This window comes from Drosophila sechellia, chromosome 2L (assembly GCF_004382195.2).
Source record: "Drosophila sechellia strain sech25 chromosome 2L, ASM438219v1, whole genome shotgun sequence".
Taxonomy (NCBI): Eukaryota; Metazoa; Arthropoda; class Insecta; order Diptera; family Drosophilidae; genus Drosophila; species Drosophila sechellia.
Window position 1 is genome coordinate 11,546,397 of NC_045949.1, and position 14,939 is coordinate 11,561,335.

The 14,939-nt window shown below is 45.2% G+C and overlaps 1 protein-coding gene and 1 long non-coding RNA gene across 13 annotated transcripts; one reads left to right on the forward strand and one right to left on the reverse strand.

The window, feature by feature from the left end:
- Window positions 1-92: 92 nt before the first annotated feature.
- LOC6612186 (gastrula zinc finger protein XlCGF57.1) lies at window positions 93-14,140 on the reverse strand. Of its 12 annotated transcripts, none has more exons than XM_032727843.1 (9): window positions 13,852-14,140; window positions 10,791-10,903; window positions 8,634-8,746; window positions 7,223-8,523; window positions 5,028-5,195; window positions 4,155-4,325; window positions 3,585-4,070; window positions 2,732-2,944; window positions 93-2,644 (listed from the first exon to the last, which is right to left on the reverse strand). In XM_032727843.1, exons 4-9 carry the CDS (start codon window positions 8,289-8,291, stop codon window positions 2,028-2,030), a joined length of 2,724 nt encoding a protein of 907 aa, XP_032583734.1. In that variant the 5' UTR covers window positions 8,292-8,523; window positions 8,634-8,746; window positions 10,791-10,903; window positions 13,852-14,140; the 3' UTR covers window positions 93-2,027. The 12 variants fall into 12 exon arrangements, with proteins under 12 accessions (XP_032583734.1, XP_032583733.1, XP_032583738.1 ...); XM_032727842.1 differs by having other exon boundaries at window positions 7,139-8,523; XM_032727847.1 differs by having other exon boundaries at window positions 3,585-4,322; window positions 7,757-8,523; window positions 13,852-14,139.
- Window positions 12,019-12,601, forward strand: LOC116803639. Its single transcript, XR_004363710.1, has 2 exons — window positions 12,019-12,139; window positions 12,204-12,601. It is a non-coding gene; the product is annotated as an uncharacterized LOC116803639 (long non-coding RNA).
- Window positions 14,141-14,939: the final 799 nt, after the last annotated feature.

Sequence of the window (14,939 nt, forward strand, 5' to 3'; positions counted from 1 at the left end):
ATTCAAAATGTGCACTTTGCTGCGATGATCGTGAATCAATAAAATTAGGTTGAATAAAACCAAGTTGTGTCTTTAAATGGTTAAACAAACAGTTTTACATTTTCCGTTTATTCGTGTACAGTTACAGTTTGTTAAATTAAATTAAAATTGTATTTTAAGCATTTAATTCACGATAATTAAATGTATAAAATGTTGCATTTAAAAGGAAGCATAATGTGTAGGTCGTATGTCTGTCAGTTTGTCTGTGTAGTTAGTTTTCTTACTAAATTATTAAACGTTGACTCGTGTTTAATATTACTTTTTTATAGATTTCCCTTTTTTTTTGTAAAATTTAAAGCAGATATGTTGTTGCTTGTGGCGCTTGGGGTTTTCTCGTTAATTTTTCACTTTCTTTTATTTCGTTACGGCTTTAACTTGTTTTTAATGTTTGTTGTTTTCAACACAAGCACAGTTAAGGGTTATAATTAATTTTATAGTTGTGCCTAGTCGTATATATGTATATGTATGGGTTGTTGTTGTTGCTTGTTAACTTTAATAGTGGGGTAATAACTTGTTGTTATAGGTTTAGTATTCATATATCATAATCGTAATTGTAATTGTAATCATAATGATTGGGCGACGCGCCCAACTAAAAACTACTCGCTCTCCCACGCGGGAACTCCTATCTCCATTCCTTCGATCCGTGCTTTCAATTATTACTTTTAGTAGATCAACTAACATTAAATATAATAACTTGTTTGTTTAATCCCTTTTCTTTATCTCGTTAGTTGGGTCTGCCGTTATGCTGCTTCTGTTTCCACTGTCATATAATAATGTATATATCTCATAATCTTCACAGCCCCACTTTCAGGGCTCGATATATTGTAAACTGGGTTAAGGACTACACTTGGCCAATATATGTGAAAGTTTTCGCGCGTTAGCTCGCTATCAATGATCCTCCTTGGAAAATGCAAAAATAATACAATTGTGATAATAATTTTCGATAGATTTCCAAGGGTCTTGTTGCGTGTTATTTACAAACTATAAGTATATATTATAATTGTATGCCTATGCATATCTGCATATGTTTATGTATGATGAGGATGCTTTCTATGAATGTCGATCCATATGGATTAAATCATAACTTAGACAAAACACAATAAAAAATACAAGATGGTGCGCTTTTGCTGGTTACGGCAACAAAAACCCCTTAACTTTAAGTGTCTAGCGAGAAAATTGCCTGAGTCGGATTGGTCTTCGGATACATTTGATTCACTGAGCGCAGCTTAGGAACAATCGGATATCACAAAAACCAAATCGATCGAACCAAACAAAGTCACGCGCCGCCTGGCACACATTTCAAAAATGTAGAAAACACGTGAATAAAATTAGACGCTAAGCGCCTAAGCATTAAAGATACACATAAAAGGGAGAGATACCAAGAACAAACTATGAGATGATTTGTATTGCACGTTAAAGCTGGCGGCGGCAGACTAGTTGAGGAGTGTTTAGTTTGCTTGCGATTGGGAAATACATCTCGTTGAGTTTCTAGGGTGATTTGATTATTTCAAATGGTTTGCTTTACAATATTTCACGAATTAAAATCTAAATAGTTGCCAACGAAATATTTAATTAACATCACTTGAATTTTGGGGCTTCAGAAGACTGGACATTTGAACGGCAATACCGTGCCATTTTGTCCTAAAAGTAATATTTTACCACACACGCTTGCTTTAAAAATCGTCACACCCTAGAAACCCAGCGTACCACGATATCCGCTTGGGGCCACCGATCAGCGTAACCAGCGCGCTGCTAAAACTATTGTACATACAACTAGCTGCTTATATGGGGTGCGCTCGTTATGGTGTGTGTCCTATTTAGAGAAGTCGCGTCAGCTCGGCTCACTAGCACTGGCTCACTGGTGGCACCGCATGCCTTCACCACGCCGCTTGCGACGACGCAGTGGCCGCTGTGGCAGCTATTGAGGTGCTCGTCGTGCTGCTGGAGTGCGCTGTGGTGGGAGTGTAGCCGTGCAGGAGGGGCTACTGTTAGTAAACAACCGGGTGCTGTTCCACGTTCGCTGGCAGATGCTGCAGCTGGATGGCGGCGCGTGCCAGAGCACTTGGGTCACTGATCAAGGCGATGGGCGGCGGCTGCTGTTGCTGCTGCGGTGGCGGGGCCTGTGGATGACCCTGCTGTTGCTGCTGGTGATGCTGCTGCTGTTGTTGCTGCTGGTGTTGCTGTTGCTGCTGTTGGCGATGCTGCTCCTGCTGATGATGGTGAGCCGCCTGTTGGATGGACAACTGAAGCAGTTGTTGCTGCTGCTGCAACTGCTGTTGCTGCTGCTGGTGAGCAGCCACTGCAGCCTGCTGTTGATGTTGCGCGGCCACTTGTTGTTGATGCTGCTGATGTGCAGCAGCCGCCTGTTGCTGGGCTGCTTGCTGTTGGGCAGCAGCGGCGGCTGCGGCCTGTTGCTGTGCAGCTGCTGCGGCGGCTGCTTGCTGCTTCTGCGACTGCTGTTGGGCAGCCGCATTATGTGAGATGAGCGTGGATGTAACCAGGGGCACCAGACCCGGAGTTAACTGGACCGCACCGGCTCCGCCCGCCGCACCCGCCGTGATCTGCTGGATGGTGTGCATCGTGGTGGTCGCCGAGTGATGGGGAACTGAAACGGTAGGAGGACCGGTTAAGTTGGGCGACTTGGGCACGGGGAGACTCGCTTGCGCTAGCGCAGTCGTGTTTGCCGACTCACTTATGATCGGTTTCACTTCCTGCTTGACTTGCGTCAGCACACCAGCCGGTATTTGCGGATGCGGATGCACGGGTGGTGGCGGCATCATAGCATCCGGGTGATTCATCTTCATGTGGCGCTTCAAATTGCCGCGCTCGACGAACGCCTTGCTGCACAGTGTGCACGCGTGTGGTTTCTCACCCGAATGGGAGCGCATGTGCGAGACCAAGTGACCTGCGAAACGGACAATGGAAGCGACATGAAGATCTGATCGTCGGGGATCTTGAATTTCGAAAACGGCTCAGGTAAGTTTTGGGGACTTGCTCTCACAGTCGTTGTCGGCATGCAAATTAGGCTCAAGAGGTAAATGTCTAGTCATACTTTGTATACTTTAACAAAAAAACCGAAATCTTAAATATTGCTAAAAGTAATCTACTATTAATTCAAATCATTTGCTTTTAAATGCAACAAGTTCTACACTGATCATAAAATGTACTTAGTTATATGATTAAATCAAGAATTTTGTTCAAAATATGTATTTAATTTCAATATGATTTCAAATTCTACTTTTAGGATGGTTTTTCTTTACTGTTTAATTAAAAGACCTACATATATTAAATAAATAAAACAAGTAAAGAAACATGAATCTTTTGAAAAACTAAAAGATTTTTGATTTGGTTTCTGACTAGAATCGACCCACGAAAACGACATTTGGAGGCTGTGAAAGCAATCCCCACAACAGCAACTGGAGAGAAGGATTGGGATTAAGGTATTTGGATTATGACTGTAGCTGGGACACTATGCTGACGCCACGCCACGCGTGCCTCCACTGGATGCATGCAACGCACAGCCAACAATCATAGAGCTCACTCACCTTTGCAGATGAAGTTCTTGGGGCACTTCTCGCAGGCGAATGGCCGCTCCATCTCCTGGCCCTTGGTATGGCTACGCTGATGGAAGAGCAGATTGCCCTTGAGCGGGAACGATTTGCCGCACGTCTCGCAGGTGAAGGGCCGGTCACCGGTGTGGCACCGCGACATATGGTTGATCAGGTGCTCCTTGCGCGTAAACGGCTTGTTGCAAACGTTGCAGCAATGCGGATTGTCGCTCGAATGCTGGCGCATATGATTGTTGAGGTGCTCCTTCCGCGTAAACGTCTTCTGGCAGTACTCGCACTTGTGCGGCGAGTCGCCCGTGTGCAGGCGCACATGGTTCGTCAGGTGCTCCTTGCGCGTGAAGGTCTTCTTGCAGTAGGAGCAGCGGTGCGGGGAGTCGCCCGTGTGCTGGCGCACATGGTTCGTCAGGTGCTCCTTGCGCGTAAACGTCTTGGTGCAGTACGTGCACTTGTGCGGCGACTCGCCTGTATGTTGCCGTACATGATTAACCATGTGATCTTTGCGCGTGAACGCTTTCGTGCAGTACGTGCACTTGAACGGTGTCTCACCCGTGTGCTGGCGTATGTGGTTGACCAGGTGCTCCTTGCGCGTAAACGTCTTCATGCAGTAGGAGCAGCGGTGTGGCGACTCTCCCGTGTGCTGGCGCACGTGGTTAAGCAAGTGCTCCTTGCGCGTAAACGTCTTGGAGCAAAAGTCGCACCGGTGCGGCGTCTCGCCTGCTTGCGTGGCAAATGTGTGGGTGTCGCGCGAATGGGACGAAAAAATGTTTAGAGATTAGTAATCATCGCCATGGAACAGGGGGGGCGGTCATGGTTTGGGCTGGCTGGTTGCGGGTCACTGGACACCTGGCGCGGATTGGTCTTGTGTTGTATATCTCCTCTAGACGACGGGGGAAAATCGTGTGTTCACTGTCTCCGCGATCTGTATTTTAGGAAAACTAACTACAAGAACAAACCATAGAGCTAAACCTTGAACTCCAAGGGATTGAAGAGAAGTAGAAAACTTTAAGATCTAGAATCAATCAGCTTTTAAACATTGAAAACCGATTAAAGAAGAGAATTTAAAAACTGGCTGACTTCTTGGTTAAGTCCTATCAAAACATATTTTTATAGAGTTACGCTGAAAATGACTATCAAAACATACAATTGCTGTAAAGAATTCTAAGACTACATTCTAAATCAAACGTTAGTTATATTAGAACACATGGAAAAGTAATTGATCCACGAAGAACAGTGCAGTGCAACTAGCTTTTACCCCAATCCTAGCCAGAGTTCGTTATCGCTGCGCCGCCAAGTGTCTGTGTATACAGGGTTTTTTTTATGTGTCGTGGACTGTAGCTGGAGGCTGGACGGACTGGTGGGAAGGATTCGATCGGGATCGAGGTGCAGGAAGCGGGCTTACGATTCGTTTTGTCTCTTTACCTGTATGCCAAAGTATGTGATTGGTGAAGTGCTCCTTGCGGCTAAAGCTCTTGCCGCAGATCTCGCAACGGAACGGCGTCTCGTTGGTATGTGATCGCATATGGTTGGCTAGGTGCTCCTTGCGCGTGTATTTCTTGCCGCAGACATCGCACTGGTGCGGCGTTTGACCTGGATATGTGGGAGAGGGTAGCAGAACAGAACGGAATTGTTGTATATAGGGAATGGCGTTTGATCTCGTTCGACAAGACAAAATCGCATTCGTTAGCGCAAGCATTTTCTTTTTTCTCGCTCAACTCGAATCAGCGACCATTTCTCCAAAAGGGATCCTTGCGGCAGCCCATTGGAGAAATGTTGGCGAATCAGAGAAAAAACAAAATTTCAGATCCCCCGACCCATCCTCGCGCACCGCTCAGTCTTATTTTTTTTTTTTTCTTTTTTTTAGTTGTTTAGTGATGGGGTGGCTGCGTGGGTGGGTGGGTTTATTTCTTTCCTATTAAAATCTTTTCTTCGTATTTTTTTCTGTTTGGTGTGAGACTGGCCGTGGCTTGCGTTGTTGTGGTTTCGAACGAACGAAGCGAACGGAGGCTGCTGGCTCGGGCATATGGACGTGGGCGTGGTGGTGTCAGATGTGTTGTGGATTGTATGTGGTGTGGATGATGTTCATTGGATGTGTGTCTTGTTTTGTGTGTGCCTGTCAACTCTGCTTCTACTCAATGCTGATCCTCAGGATGCTGTTCTTTTTTACGTTTTTGTGCGGAACGTGCGGTTCCAGAAGAAAGTTTGGCCAAAGAGCTAAAGTTTAAGGTAGGTATCTAAGCCTACCTAGCAGATATTTATGCAGGTGAGCTGGTTGGTGTGTGTGTGTGTGCGTGTTTCTTGTGTTGTGTGTGATCCAATTGCTTTCGTGTGATCGAGTGTGAAATGTCGCAGTTACACAGAGACGTTGGCAATCGACAAGCAGCAACAACGAACTTTTCTTAGCTTTTCTTTACTTTCTTGACCTTTCTTTGCTTTGGACACCCTGTTCGACAGCAGAGAGAGCGTAGACAAAGTTGCACAGGCATTAGTTATCAAATCGAAACGGGAGTGAAGGATTGGACATGGACTTGGAGTGATGGAGTGGAGCGAGCACTGGATGAAGTGTTTGGATTGGTGGTGCATGTGAGCATGATTAAGACTTGGTGAAGCTGGGGATGTGTGATGCAGAGATCATGGTTGGGGGGAAATGGAGCGGTATGAGCGAGTGAGCGTGTTTTCTTTTAATTTTGTAGCGGGATTAGGCGAGGAGCGTTCTCCAGTTCTTTGGAGTTTCGCTCGCATGAAGCGTTAGTTGACACAGAGAAAAAAAATCAGAACTATATCTATACCTAAAAGTTCTAGAGAATTAAAAACCTTAGCTTGAGTGCCGTAATGTATATGCAATTATTTAATTTATGAAACCCTTAGGCACAATTAGTTGTTTTGTTTCTGAACTGGTTTGTAATACTATTCCTAACAATGTCATTTCAAAAATGAAGATTAAAAAGGAATTCATGCGGTTTTAGTGCGACTATATATCATTGAATTTGGAAAACATTTGTAAGATGTTTTTAAACGAAATAAAATTTGGATTTCGGCACTTTCTAAGCAAGTTGGCGATAAGATAGTTGAACTATTTGGCCAGGAAAGGTACCAAAATTAATGACCAATTTCAGTTTATGTTTTTTCTCTCTGTGTGAGTACAGTGGGCGGGACTGTGGGAGTTGGCGGGTAGAAGAAGCACAAGCGATGAGCGAGATAGAAGTGTATGAGAGAGTGGGTGGAAAAGACGTAGGACGCACGATGAAGTTTATATATATTTTTTTGCGGTGCTTGTTGTCAATTCTTTTTGATTGGTTTGGTTGGCTGGTTGAATTTTTGATTTGGTTCTTGGTTGGTTTGGTTGGTTGGTGTGATGTGGTGATGGCTGTTGTTGTTCTTGTACTCTATGGATAGAATTTGGTCTGACTGGAGTTGGTCTTGGATATATATATATTTTTTTTCGGTATTTAGTTCTGAGAGAATCTGATCTGTCTTTTTGTTTTGGCGCTCGCCGCTCGCATTGTCCGCCCCCACCAATCAATCACACTCACCAGTGTGCCACATGTAGTGGTTAACATAGTGTTCCTTGCGCGTAAAGGACTTCTTACAAATATCGCAACGATGTGGCGTCTCACCCGTGTGTTTGCGCACATGGTTGACCATGTGCTCCTTGCGCGTGAACGTCTTGGCGCAGTACTGGCAACGGAAGGGCGTTTCGCCCGTGTGCGAGCGGAAGTGATTGTCCAGATGCTCTTTGCGGGCAAAGGTCTTTTGGCAAATGGTGCAGGCGAACGGTTTGTCCGTCGAGTGCCGTTTCATGTGCCGCTCCAGGCTCGTATTGTTCGCGAACACATTGAAGCACACGATGCAGGTGAACATGGGCCCGCCAATGTGGATCTTGCCGTGGCGCGTCAAATCCTGCGACGTGGTGAACCCCTGGCCGCACACCTGGCACATGAACGGCTTCCGTTCGCTGTGGTAGCGCCGGTGCACGATCAGCTGGTACCGGAACTGGAACATCTTGCCGCAGATGTCGCAGACGTGCGTCCCCGTCGCAATGGGCGTACCGTCTGGCGCCAGCGCCACGTTTTGCCCGCCACCATTGCCGCCATTGCCGCTGCCGTCCACGCCATGAATGCCGCCCTCCATTTTAGGCATAAGCAACTCACCCGCCGTGGTCGTGGTGCCCCCACTGGTGGTGCTCCCGCCGCTGCTAGTCGAGCTGCTGGTCGTCGTCACCGTCACCTGCTGGCCCCCATTGCCGCTGGTGGCCGGCGGTAGTCCTCCCCCCGCCGATGCAGCTGCCGCCGCGGCCGCTGCTGCATTCGCTGATGCCATTACCGCTGCAACGGCGGCATTATTCGTTGACGCCGCTGCTGCGGCTGCCGCTGCACTCGCCGCATGGCTGGTAACCTGCGGCGGTAGCGGAGGAGGTGGTGGCAACTGGCCGCCGTGGGCTGCTGCTAATTGATGATTGACCACATCGCCGTGGATTTTGCCAAAGACCTCGTGGTAGGTGAAGAGCTGCGAAATGTCCTCAATGTTCACCTTGTACATTTCGATGCCGTGCGGCGGCTTGCCATCCTCTTTGTGCTCGGATTTAGGAAGCGGTGGTGGGCCGCCCAATGTAATCGTTGTCCCACCAGTGGTCACAACAGGAGTTACTACTGATGGCACAGAGCTGGCAGCGCTCACGTGCTGCATTCTTGTGTCCAGATCCGGGCGATCGTTGTGGCGTTGCTCGTTCCCTGATTCCTATATCCTAATGATGTTCTTGTTGTTGTGTAGTTTTTTTTGTTTTGGAGTTATTGGTTTGTTGGGAGTAGTTGTTGTTGTTGCTGCTGCTGTTCTTGGTTGTTGTATTTCATGTGTTGCTGCTGAGGAGCGCCTACATATTGCTGTTGTTGCTGCTGTCGACTGCTTTCGCTGAGCGTGGCTACAACAAACAAAAAATGCAAGTGGAAGGTGGAGGTGGTGTCACTAAATCTCTGGCTGCTCAGGTATTTTTCGAGGTCTTTCTTATCGACGCTGACGGGGGACAATTACCATGAAATTGCTGCCTTTGCTCTGGCTCCCGTGGGGCTGATGTTGTGTCTGCTACTTTAACAGTTGATCCATTTGGGTGTGTAATTGGCGCACAACCAATTTGTATTGTTCACCTGTAAATGAATGAAATTTATTGGAATCAAATCTATTGACTGGAAAAGGTTTATCTACGAGGATATGATGTATGATATTGCAAATATGCTGCATACCCCAAAGCTAAAAGCTGACTTACAAAGGACTATCCATATGATATTTAGCAGGATGATCAGACACAGATGAGCACACGGTCGAGGTGAAGGTGTTGGTCCTGTGGCATTTTGACAGCATTCTGGGGCCGAAGGACATTACAGGACATTTGCAGTGCAACAATGCAAATGTCAGTTGCATGTATGTACGTGCACACAAGTACAGTTGAGCCTTAACCCCACACTTACACACAAAGTAAACAATCATTACCCAGAACTAATTTATGTAAAAAGATGTTGGCCAGCTAGCTCTTCGTTTTATTGATTTCGCTGCTGGGCATTAAAAGTGATATAAATTGCCCATTAGCGGACCACAGGACTCACACACATTCACACACACACACCCATATGGCTATGTATGTCTTCATCACCGAAGGAATAAAAGGAAGAAGAAGAGGGCCCACAATGAAATAACTTTATATAAATTGTAAATGGCAAAAGGCAGCAAAACGAATGACAAGGGACACGAAAATGGGAGTGGAGCTGGAATTTGAGGCTGTTAAGTCGAGGGAGGGGCAGGATCCAGGATTTAGATATCCAATCAGAGAATGCAAGCAGAAGAGAGCGAGCGCGCAACGTGTAAGAGAGGGAAGAGCAAAACGAGTTAGGGGGGGAGCTGATGTAAATATCAAGAAGTACAAATCGATTAAAGACAACGCGTGTAAGTGTGTGCGTGTGTAGGAAAAACCGAGCTGCGAATTAAAGATGGATGAGCGAGTAAACAAGGGGAGCGCGTAAGGGGAGCTCCAATAGAAGAGAGGGAGAGCGCGCGCATGAGCGGGAGAGGTGGGGAGTGTTTGCATAGGTCCTGGTTTCGCCCCTTTTCGCTAAGCGCTTTACAGTTACAGCTTACAGCTTACATGCTAAGCAAATGGTAGCGAGAGAGAGAGAGAGAGGAGGCGAGGAGTGGAGCGAAGCGCTCTCACACTCTCTTGTTTTTCTCGAGCAAATAATTCAGCAAACATCGAGGAGAGCGCAGAGCGGGAGAAAGGACACTAAAAAAGGGCGCCACTATTAATGTGGTGAGGTAGGAATGTTTCATTGATGTGTGTGTGCAAATCTCCAAATACATATGTACATATGTCTTCTGCACGCACATGTGTGTGTGCAAGTGCCCAGCCCGGGCAGAAACACAAAAAACAAAAAAGAAAAGTGGGCGGGTTTCGTTTCGGGCATGTAAAGTGCTGATGAAGCCAAGCACAGAACGCAAGACAAATGGCCCAATCTACAAAGGGGCTGGACCCCCGCCCACTATTAAGTAACTGTATCTCAAGCATCGCCACAAAACGAATTAATCGAGTGCAAACCGAAACGCAGGTCAAAAACCTTAGCACTTCATCAACGGATCAAAAGAATTTTGTGTTAACTACCTGGTATCCCCAATTCCATGTATCTAAGCATATCTTTAAGATAACTTTCAAGTGATGGGTCATTATTGCTATTTAGTCTTGATTCAGTAAAGTGTATCCAGCGTATTACGCCCCTTAAGCTTTATAAGAATTTATCAAGAATATTATGATTATACTAGAATCATTGGGATGATCTGCAAGAGACCGATGACATAGATTTAAAAATCTAAAGTAGTATTATATAAGGCATCTCTTGATGAAGTAATATCCAGAAACTGCAGGAAATTAAGGAAGTAAGAACAACAACCATACAAGTTTATTTTGAAACTTTGAGATTTGCATTCGAGCAGTTGCTATCCAGCGAATTAGGTTACTCGTTACGGAAGGGATTATAAATTATAAAAGGGATTATAGAAGCGCTGTTCTATACGAGAACACTATGCCATATGGTCCAAAAACAAGAATGATCCGTATCGAATGGGGTTGAATAACCCCTTTGGGTGGTGAGATGCAAAGTCACCCTGTATTTTGATGTGAAAACAGCAGCAATTGAAATCACTTACCTCATGTGATTCTCTTCTTGGCCCGATTCCGCCGATTTTACTGGGGAGGCTCGCCAGGAGCGGACTTGAAAGTATATTTAGACGGATGCGGGTGTTCCTTTGGGCCGGGCCACCTGCAAGCAGAAACGAGAGGGGAGACATGGCAACAATAATAACCAGTGAGCAACAGTTTGTTTGCGGTGTTTATGTTTACGCGAAATATTCAAACGGCCCGCGGTACAGTCTTCCCCTTTTCCCTTTGCTGCCAGTTTCGGTTTCAGTTTTGGTTCCACTTCCACACACACACACACAACCATGCATACTTGCATACGTGTGTGGAAAGAGCGGAAAGGGGGGCGAAAGCAAATCAAGCGAAAATTTATTTGCAGTCAATATATGTATATGTACATCCATATGTATGCAAAAGTCACCAACACATCGAAACTAAGGCTGCGTCTGCGTGGAAAGAAGAGCAAAAATATTCTAACTCTAATTGGAAAGGGAATGGGAATTGGAATTGCCATCGGGGGGGCATTGCAAATTTTACATTTCCAACTATTCCAATTCGAAGCGAGCGGTGCTGTGCGGTGCGGTTTCGGTGCTAACAAATCAAATTAATTGTATCTATATCTAGAAGAGCTGTATGTGCGTGCATCTCCTCCTCGGCCAGTCAGTCTTCTCTGCTTTTCTTCTAGATTCTAGACGGGGGCCTCTCCTCGTTCTCTCCCTCTCCCCATTCTGGTTTGCTTTTGGCTGCCAGCAGGGAAAAAAAAAGTTGTGTCTTTCTTGCCATGCCGCCTCCTCTTTGTTCCCTTCTTGCCCACTGCTTTTCGTGCACTTTTGTACACGGCTTTGCTTTTTTTATTTTGTTATTCTCGTCTCGCCTCTCTCGCTCCTGCCTCTCTCCCTCTCTTTGCCTTACATTGTCTCTCATTATTCATTGAACGACAACGGCAACGCCACCCCTTATCCCCCTGGCCCAGCAGCAACAACGTTTTGCACGAACGACGCTACGTACAATTCCCAGCCGCCTAAAGCGGAAAACCAATAAAAACGAATTGAATCGCAAAGCGTAAGTACAAAATAAAGCGAGGAGGCGAGACAGAAAAAATGAAAGCTGAGAGAGTAGCTAACGAGCAAGCGAGAGAGCGCGAAAGAGAGAGAGAAGCGGGTACAGGCGGCGCGTCGATACAAGTTTTGCCTTTTGGCTCACATTCTATATGCCGAGATCCGAAACTCGAGTTATAGTTATAATTATTGCCGCTGCTGCCGCTTTTTATTTTTAATTTTGTTTGGCTGTCGCTCAAATTTCGACCGAGAGAGCGGCGAATCGAATAGGAAAAAGAGCGAGAGGATCGAGTTGGAGAAACGTCCGTCACATTTTCATTACAGCCAATTAGTGTGCATTTCATAATTGTTAAACAAAACACATAGGCACAAATCTCTGAGCACAATTGGAAAAGCCAAAGGAATTGGAATCGGGAGCTGCGTTCTAACATATGGCGGCGAAAAAAGTGCCAATTCGGAGAGCGCCACCGATCGCTCAAAGTGCTATAGTTAATAAATTTCAGAAAAATGCAACCCTGCGTCTCCCCTCTCCCGCTCTACAACTTGCAAGAATGACACGATGATGACGTTAATGGGAACTCTGTAGCTGTGGATGTGCGCAGCTCACATACACAAGCACACACAGATACTCTCGCACTCGCTTACAAAAACACTCACACACCAATACACTGACAGCAAAGTCGACCGCAAAGTCATTTGATTAATAATTCCCGCATTCTTTTTTGCCTGCGAATTTCACAAATAAACACAATTGTTTCCAATCAGCCCCGGTACTTGCCCCTCTCCCCCACCCATTATTTCCGACCCACCCCCTCTAGCAGCTTCACCCCTCGAACAACACACTGCAGTTTTTACAAGCTTTAAAAAGGTTGTTCGGTTCGTTCTTATGACGCCTGTATATGAAAATTTACTTGATATTGCAACGGTGGTGGTGGCGGGCACACTCTCCGGCGAATGTGTGTGTGTGTGTGCGCAACAGTAGTGGCAATCAGAATCGAAACGCCGCGCGGGTGAGAGGCGGTGGTGAACGGCGAACAGAGCAAAGCAAACTGAAAACTGAATGAGACGCGGAGGCAGCAGAAGGCGAGCAGGCAAAGGCGACCGATGTAAAAGTTCTTCGTGCGGCGCGTTCGGGCGGCAGCCGAAAGCACAAAAGTCCAGTGGGAGAGCCAGTGCAGGCGGTTTGGCTTTGGCGAGGGGATCTATTGATTCGACTCTTATATTTAAGTTATTTATTGCAATTTAGGGCTAGGCTATCTAGGCTATCTGATTATGTTATTGAAATGTGTTATATTTATATGGCAAAAGCATAACAAAAAAAAAGGGATCAAGCGGATTAGCCCGAATGTTCAGTAAAGAGCCTTATAAGTTAAGATACAAGATAAAGATAGATCAGCTGCTAACCTAACATTTACATAAGCCACAGAGAAAAACGAACTTTAATAACAAGGCAGTTTACCTGATCGGAATATATGAAAATCGAAAACACTTACGAAAATAATTCAATTTAATCATTATAACCTTGTATAAAAATGGCAAAAGTTAAAAAACCAATAATAAATTACTGATTAAGGTATCCCCTAACACAAATCTTCATGTTAGATGAAAACTACCTCAACTCCTTTTAGCACTCAGAGTAGAAATCTAGCCAGGGAGCACCTGCACTCACTCCAATTACAAAAACTGGCTAGAAAGAATTCAAGTGGCCAGCACTGGCAAGAGGTGTGGAGGCAGCGAGAGAGCGAGAGCGACTACGAGAGACACCGCAAGATACAGATACAATGCGTGCTCGAGCATGTGTGTGTGTGTGCGTGCGATTGCGTTGTTCTTATTATTAACGATTCGCTGCCGCTGTCTCCGAAGCTCCCTCCCCCAACCCCCTCGCGCAGTTGTGCTGCTTTTTCGGGGCTTGGGCACAAAAAGGCGGCAAAACGGTTAGGCACACAAATTCGACCGGGTCCAATTGGCCAATTTGAATACGAATGCAGGAGTCGCCAATTCGAATTGCACTCACCAGCGATGTAGTCAGGGTTTATCCATAGACCAGCGAGCTACCACTCCTTTTTCTGCCTGCAGCAGCGTCCCTTTTCAACAGACGCCGTTCCCGGATTGCTCAATGGCGATCTTGGTTTCGTGGCCCGATCTCGCACATCACTCTCCACTGGTCACTAACTGCATTGCGCGCACTGTACACTTGCGGTTGGCCATTTAATTAGAGCGGTGTCTTTATTTTCTTTACATTTAACGCGGATCCAGAGTTTCAGTTGCGGGCGGAAGAGCGAGAGAAGCAGTGTATAGAGCTGGAAGAAGTATCGATATGACATCGACACATCTTAATCGATAGTTCTCCAGCGCTGGCAGTGGGACCGGGCTGCTTTATTTGCAATGTAACTTTGAAAAATACCAAAGACACAAAAATACCAAACTAGGGATGGCACTGCGTCGATAGCTTTGGAAATTTAGTTTTTTGTAAAATATTTTTAAATAAAAACATAATTAGCAGCGTAAATTTAATTAGATTTTATGCGTAATTGGAATTACAATATTTTCTGAAAGTATAAACCTAAATTGTAAGATCTTACTTCAAATTTAAAAGAATTCTTTTTCCATATGCAAGTGGAGGATTTATAATGTAGAAAAGCAAATTATGTAGGCAACGATAATTACTTTTTCACTTGATATTGTTCGAGTTTTTTTTAATCCGTATTTTGTGGGAAGGCTTTTATAAGAAGGACAATGAGTGGATTATGCGATACATTTTATTAGATTTTCCAAAGAAAAGGAATCCTAAGTCGATCCTCTTGTTTAAAATAAGTTAAAATGTTTCAAAACTGTTTTTACATATAAAAAAGCTATAAGTCTTTTCCATATGCATGATATTTAATAGAAAGACAATATAGTGTTTCAAAAACTTTCTGTTTCATATGGCCGTGGTTTTGACTCCGAATAAGCGCCATTCGATTTCAAAACCCCTTTTTCGAAAAAAAGCGACGATATAGAAAATCTATTTCTTTGATTTGCTTTTATTTAGCTTTATCGTAAAATAAATTACAAAATAAAATACATTTTGCATATAATTCGTATCCTTATATGTCTAGTACA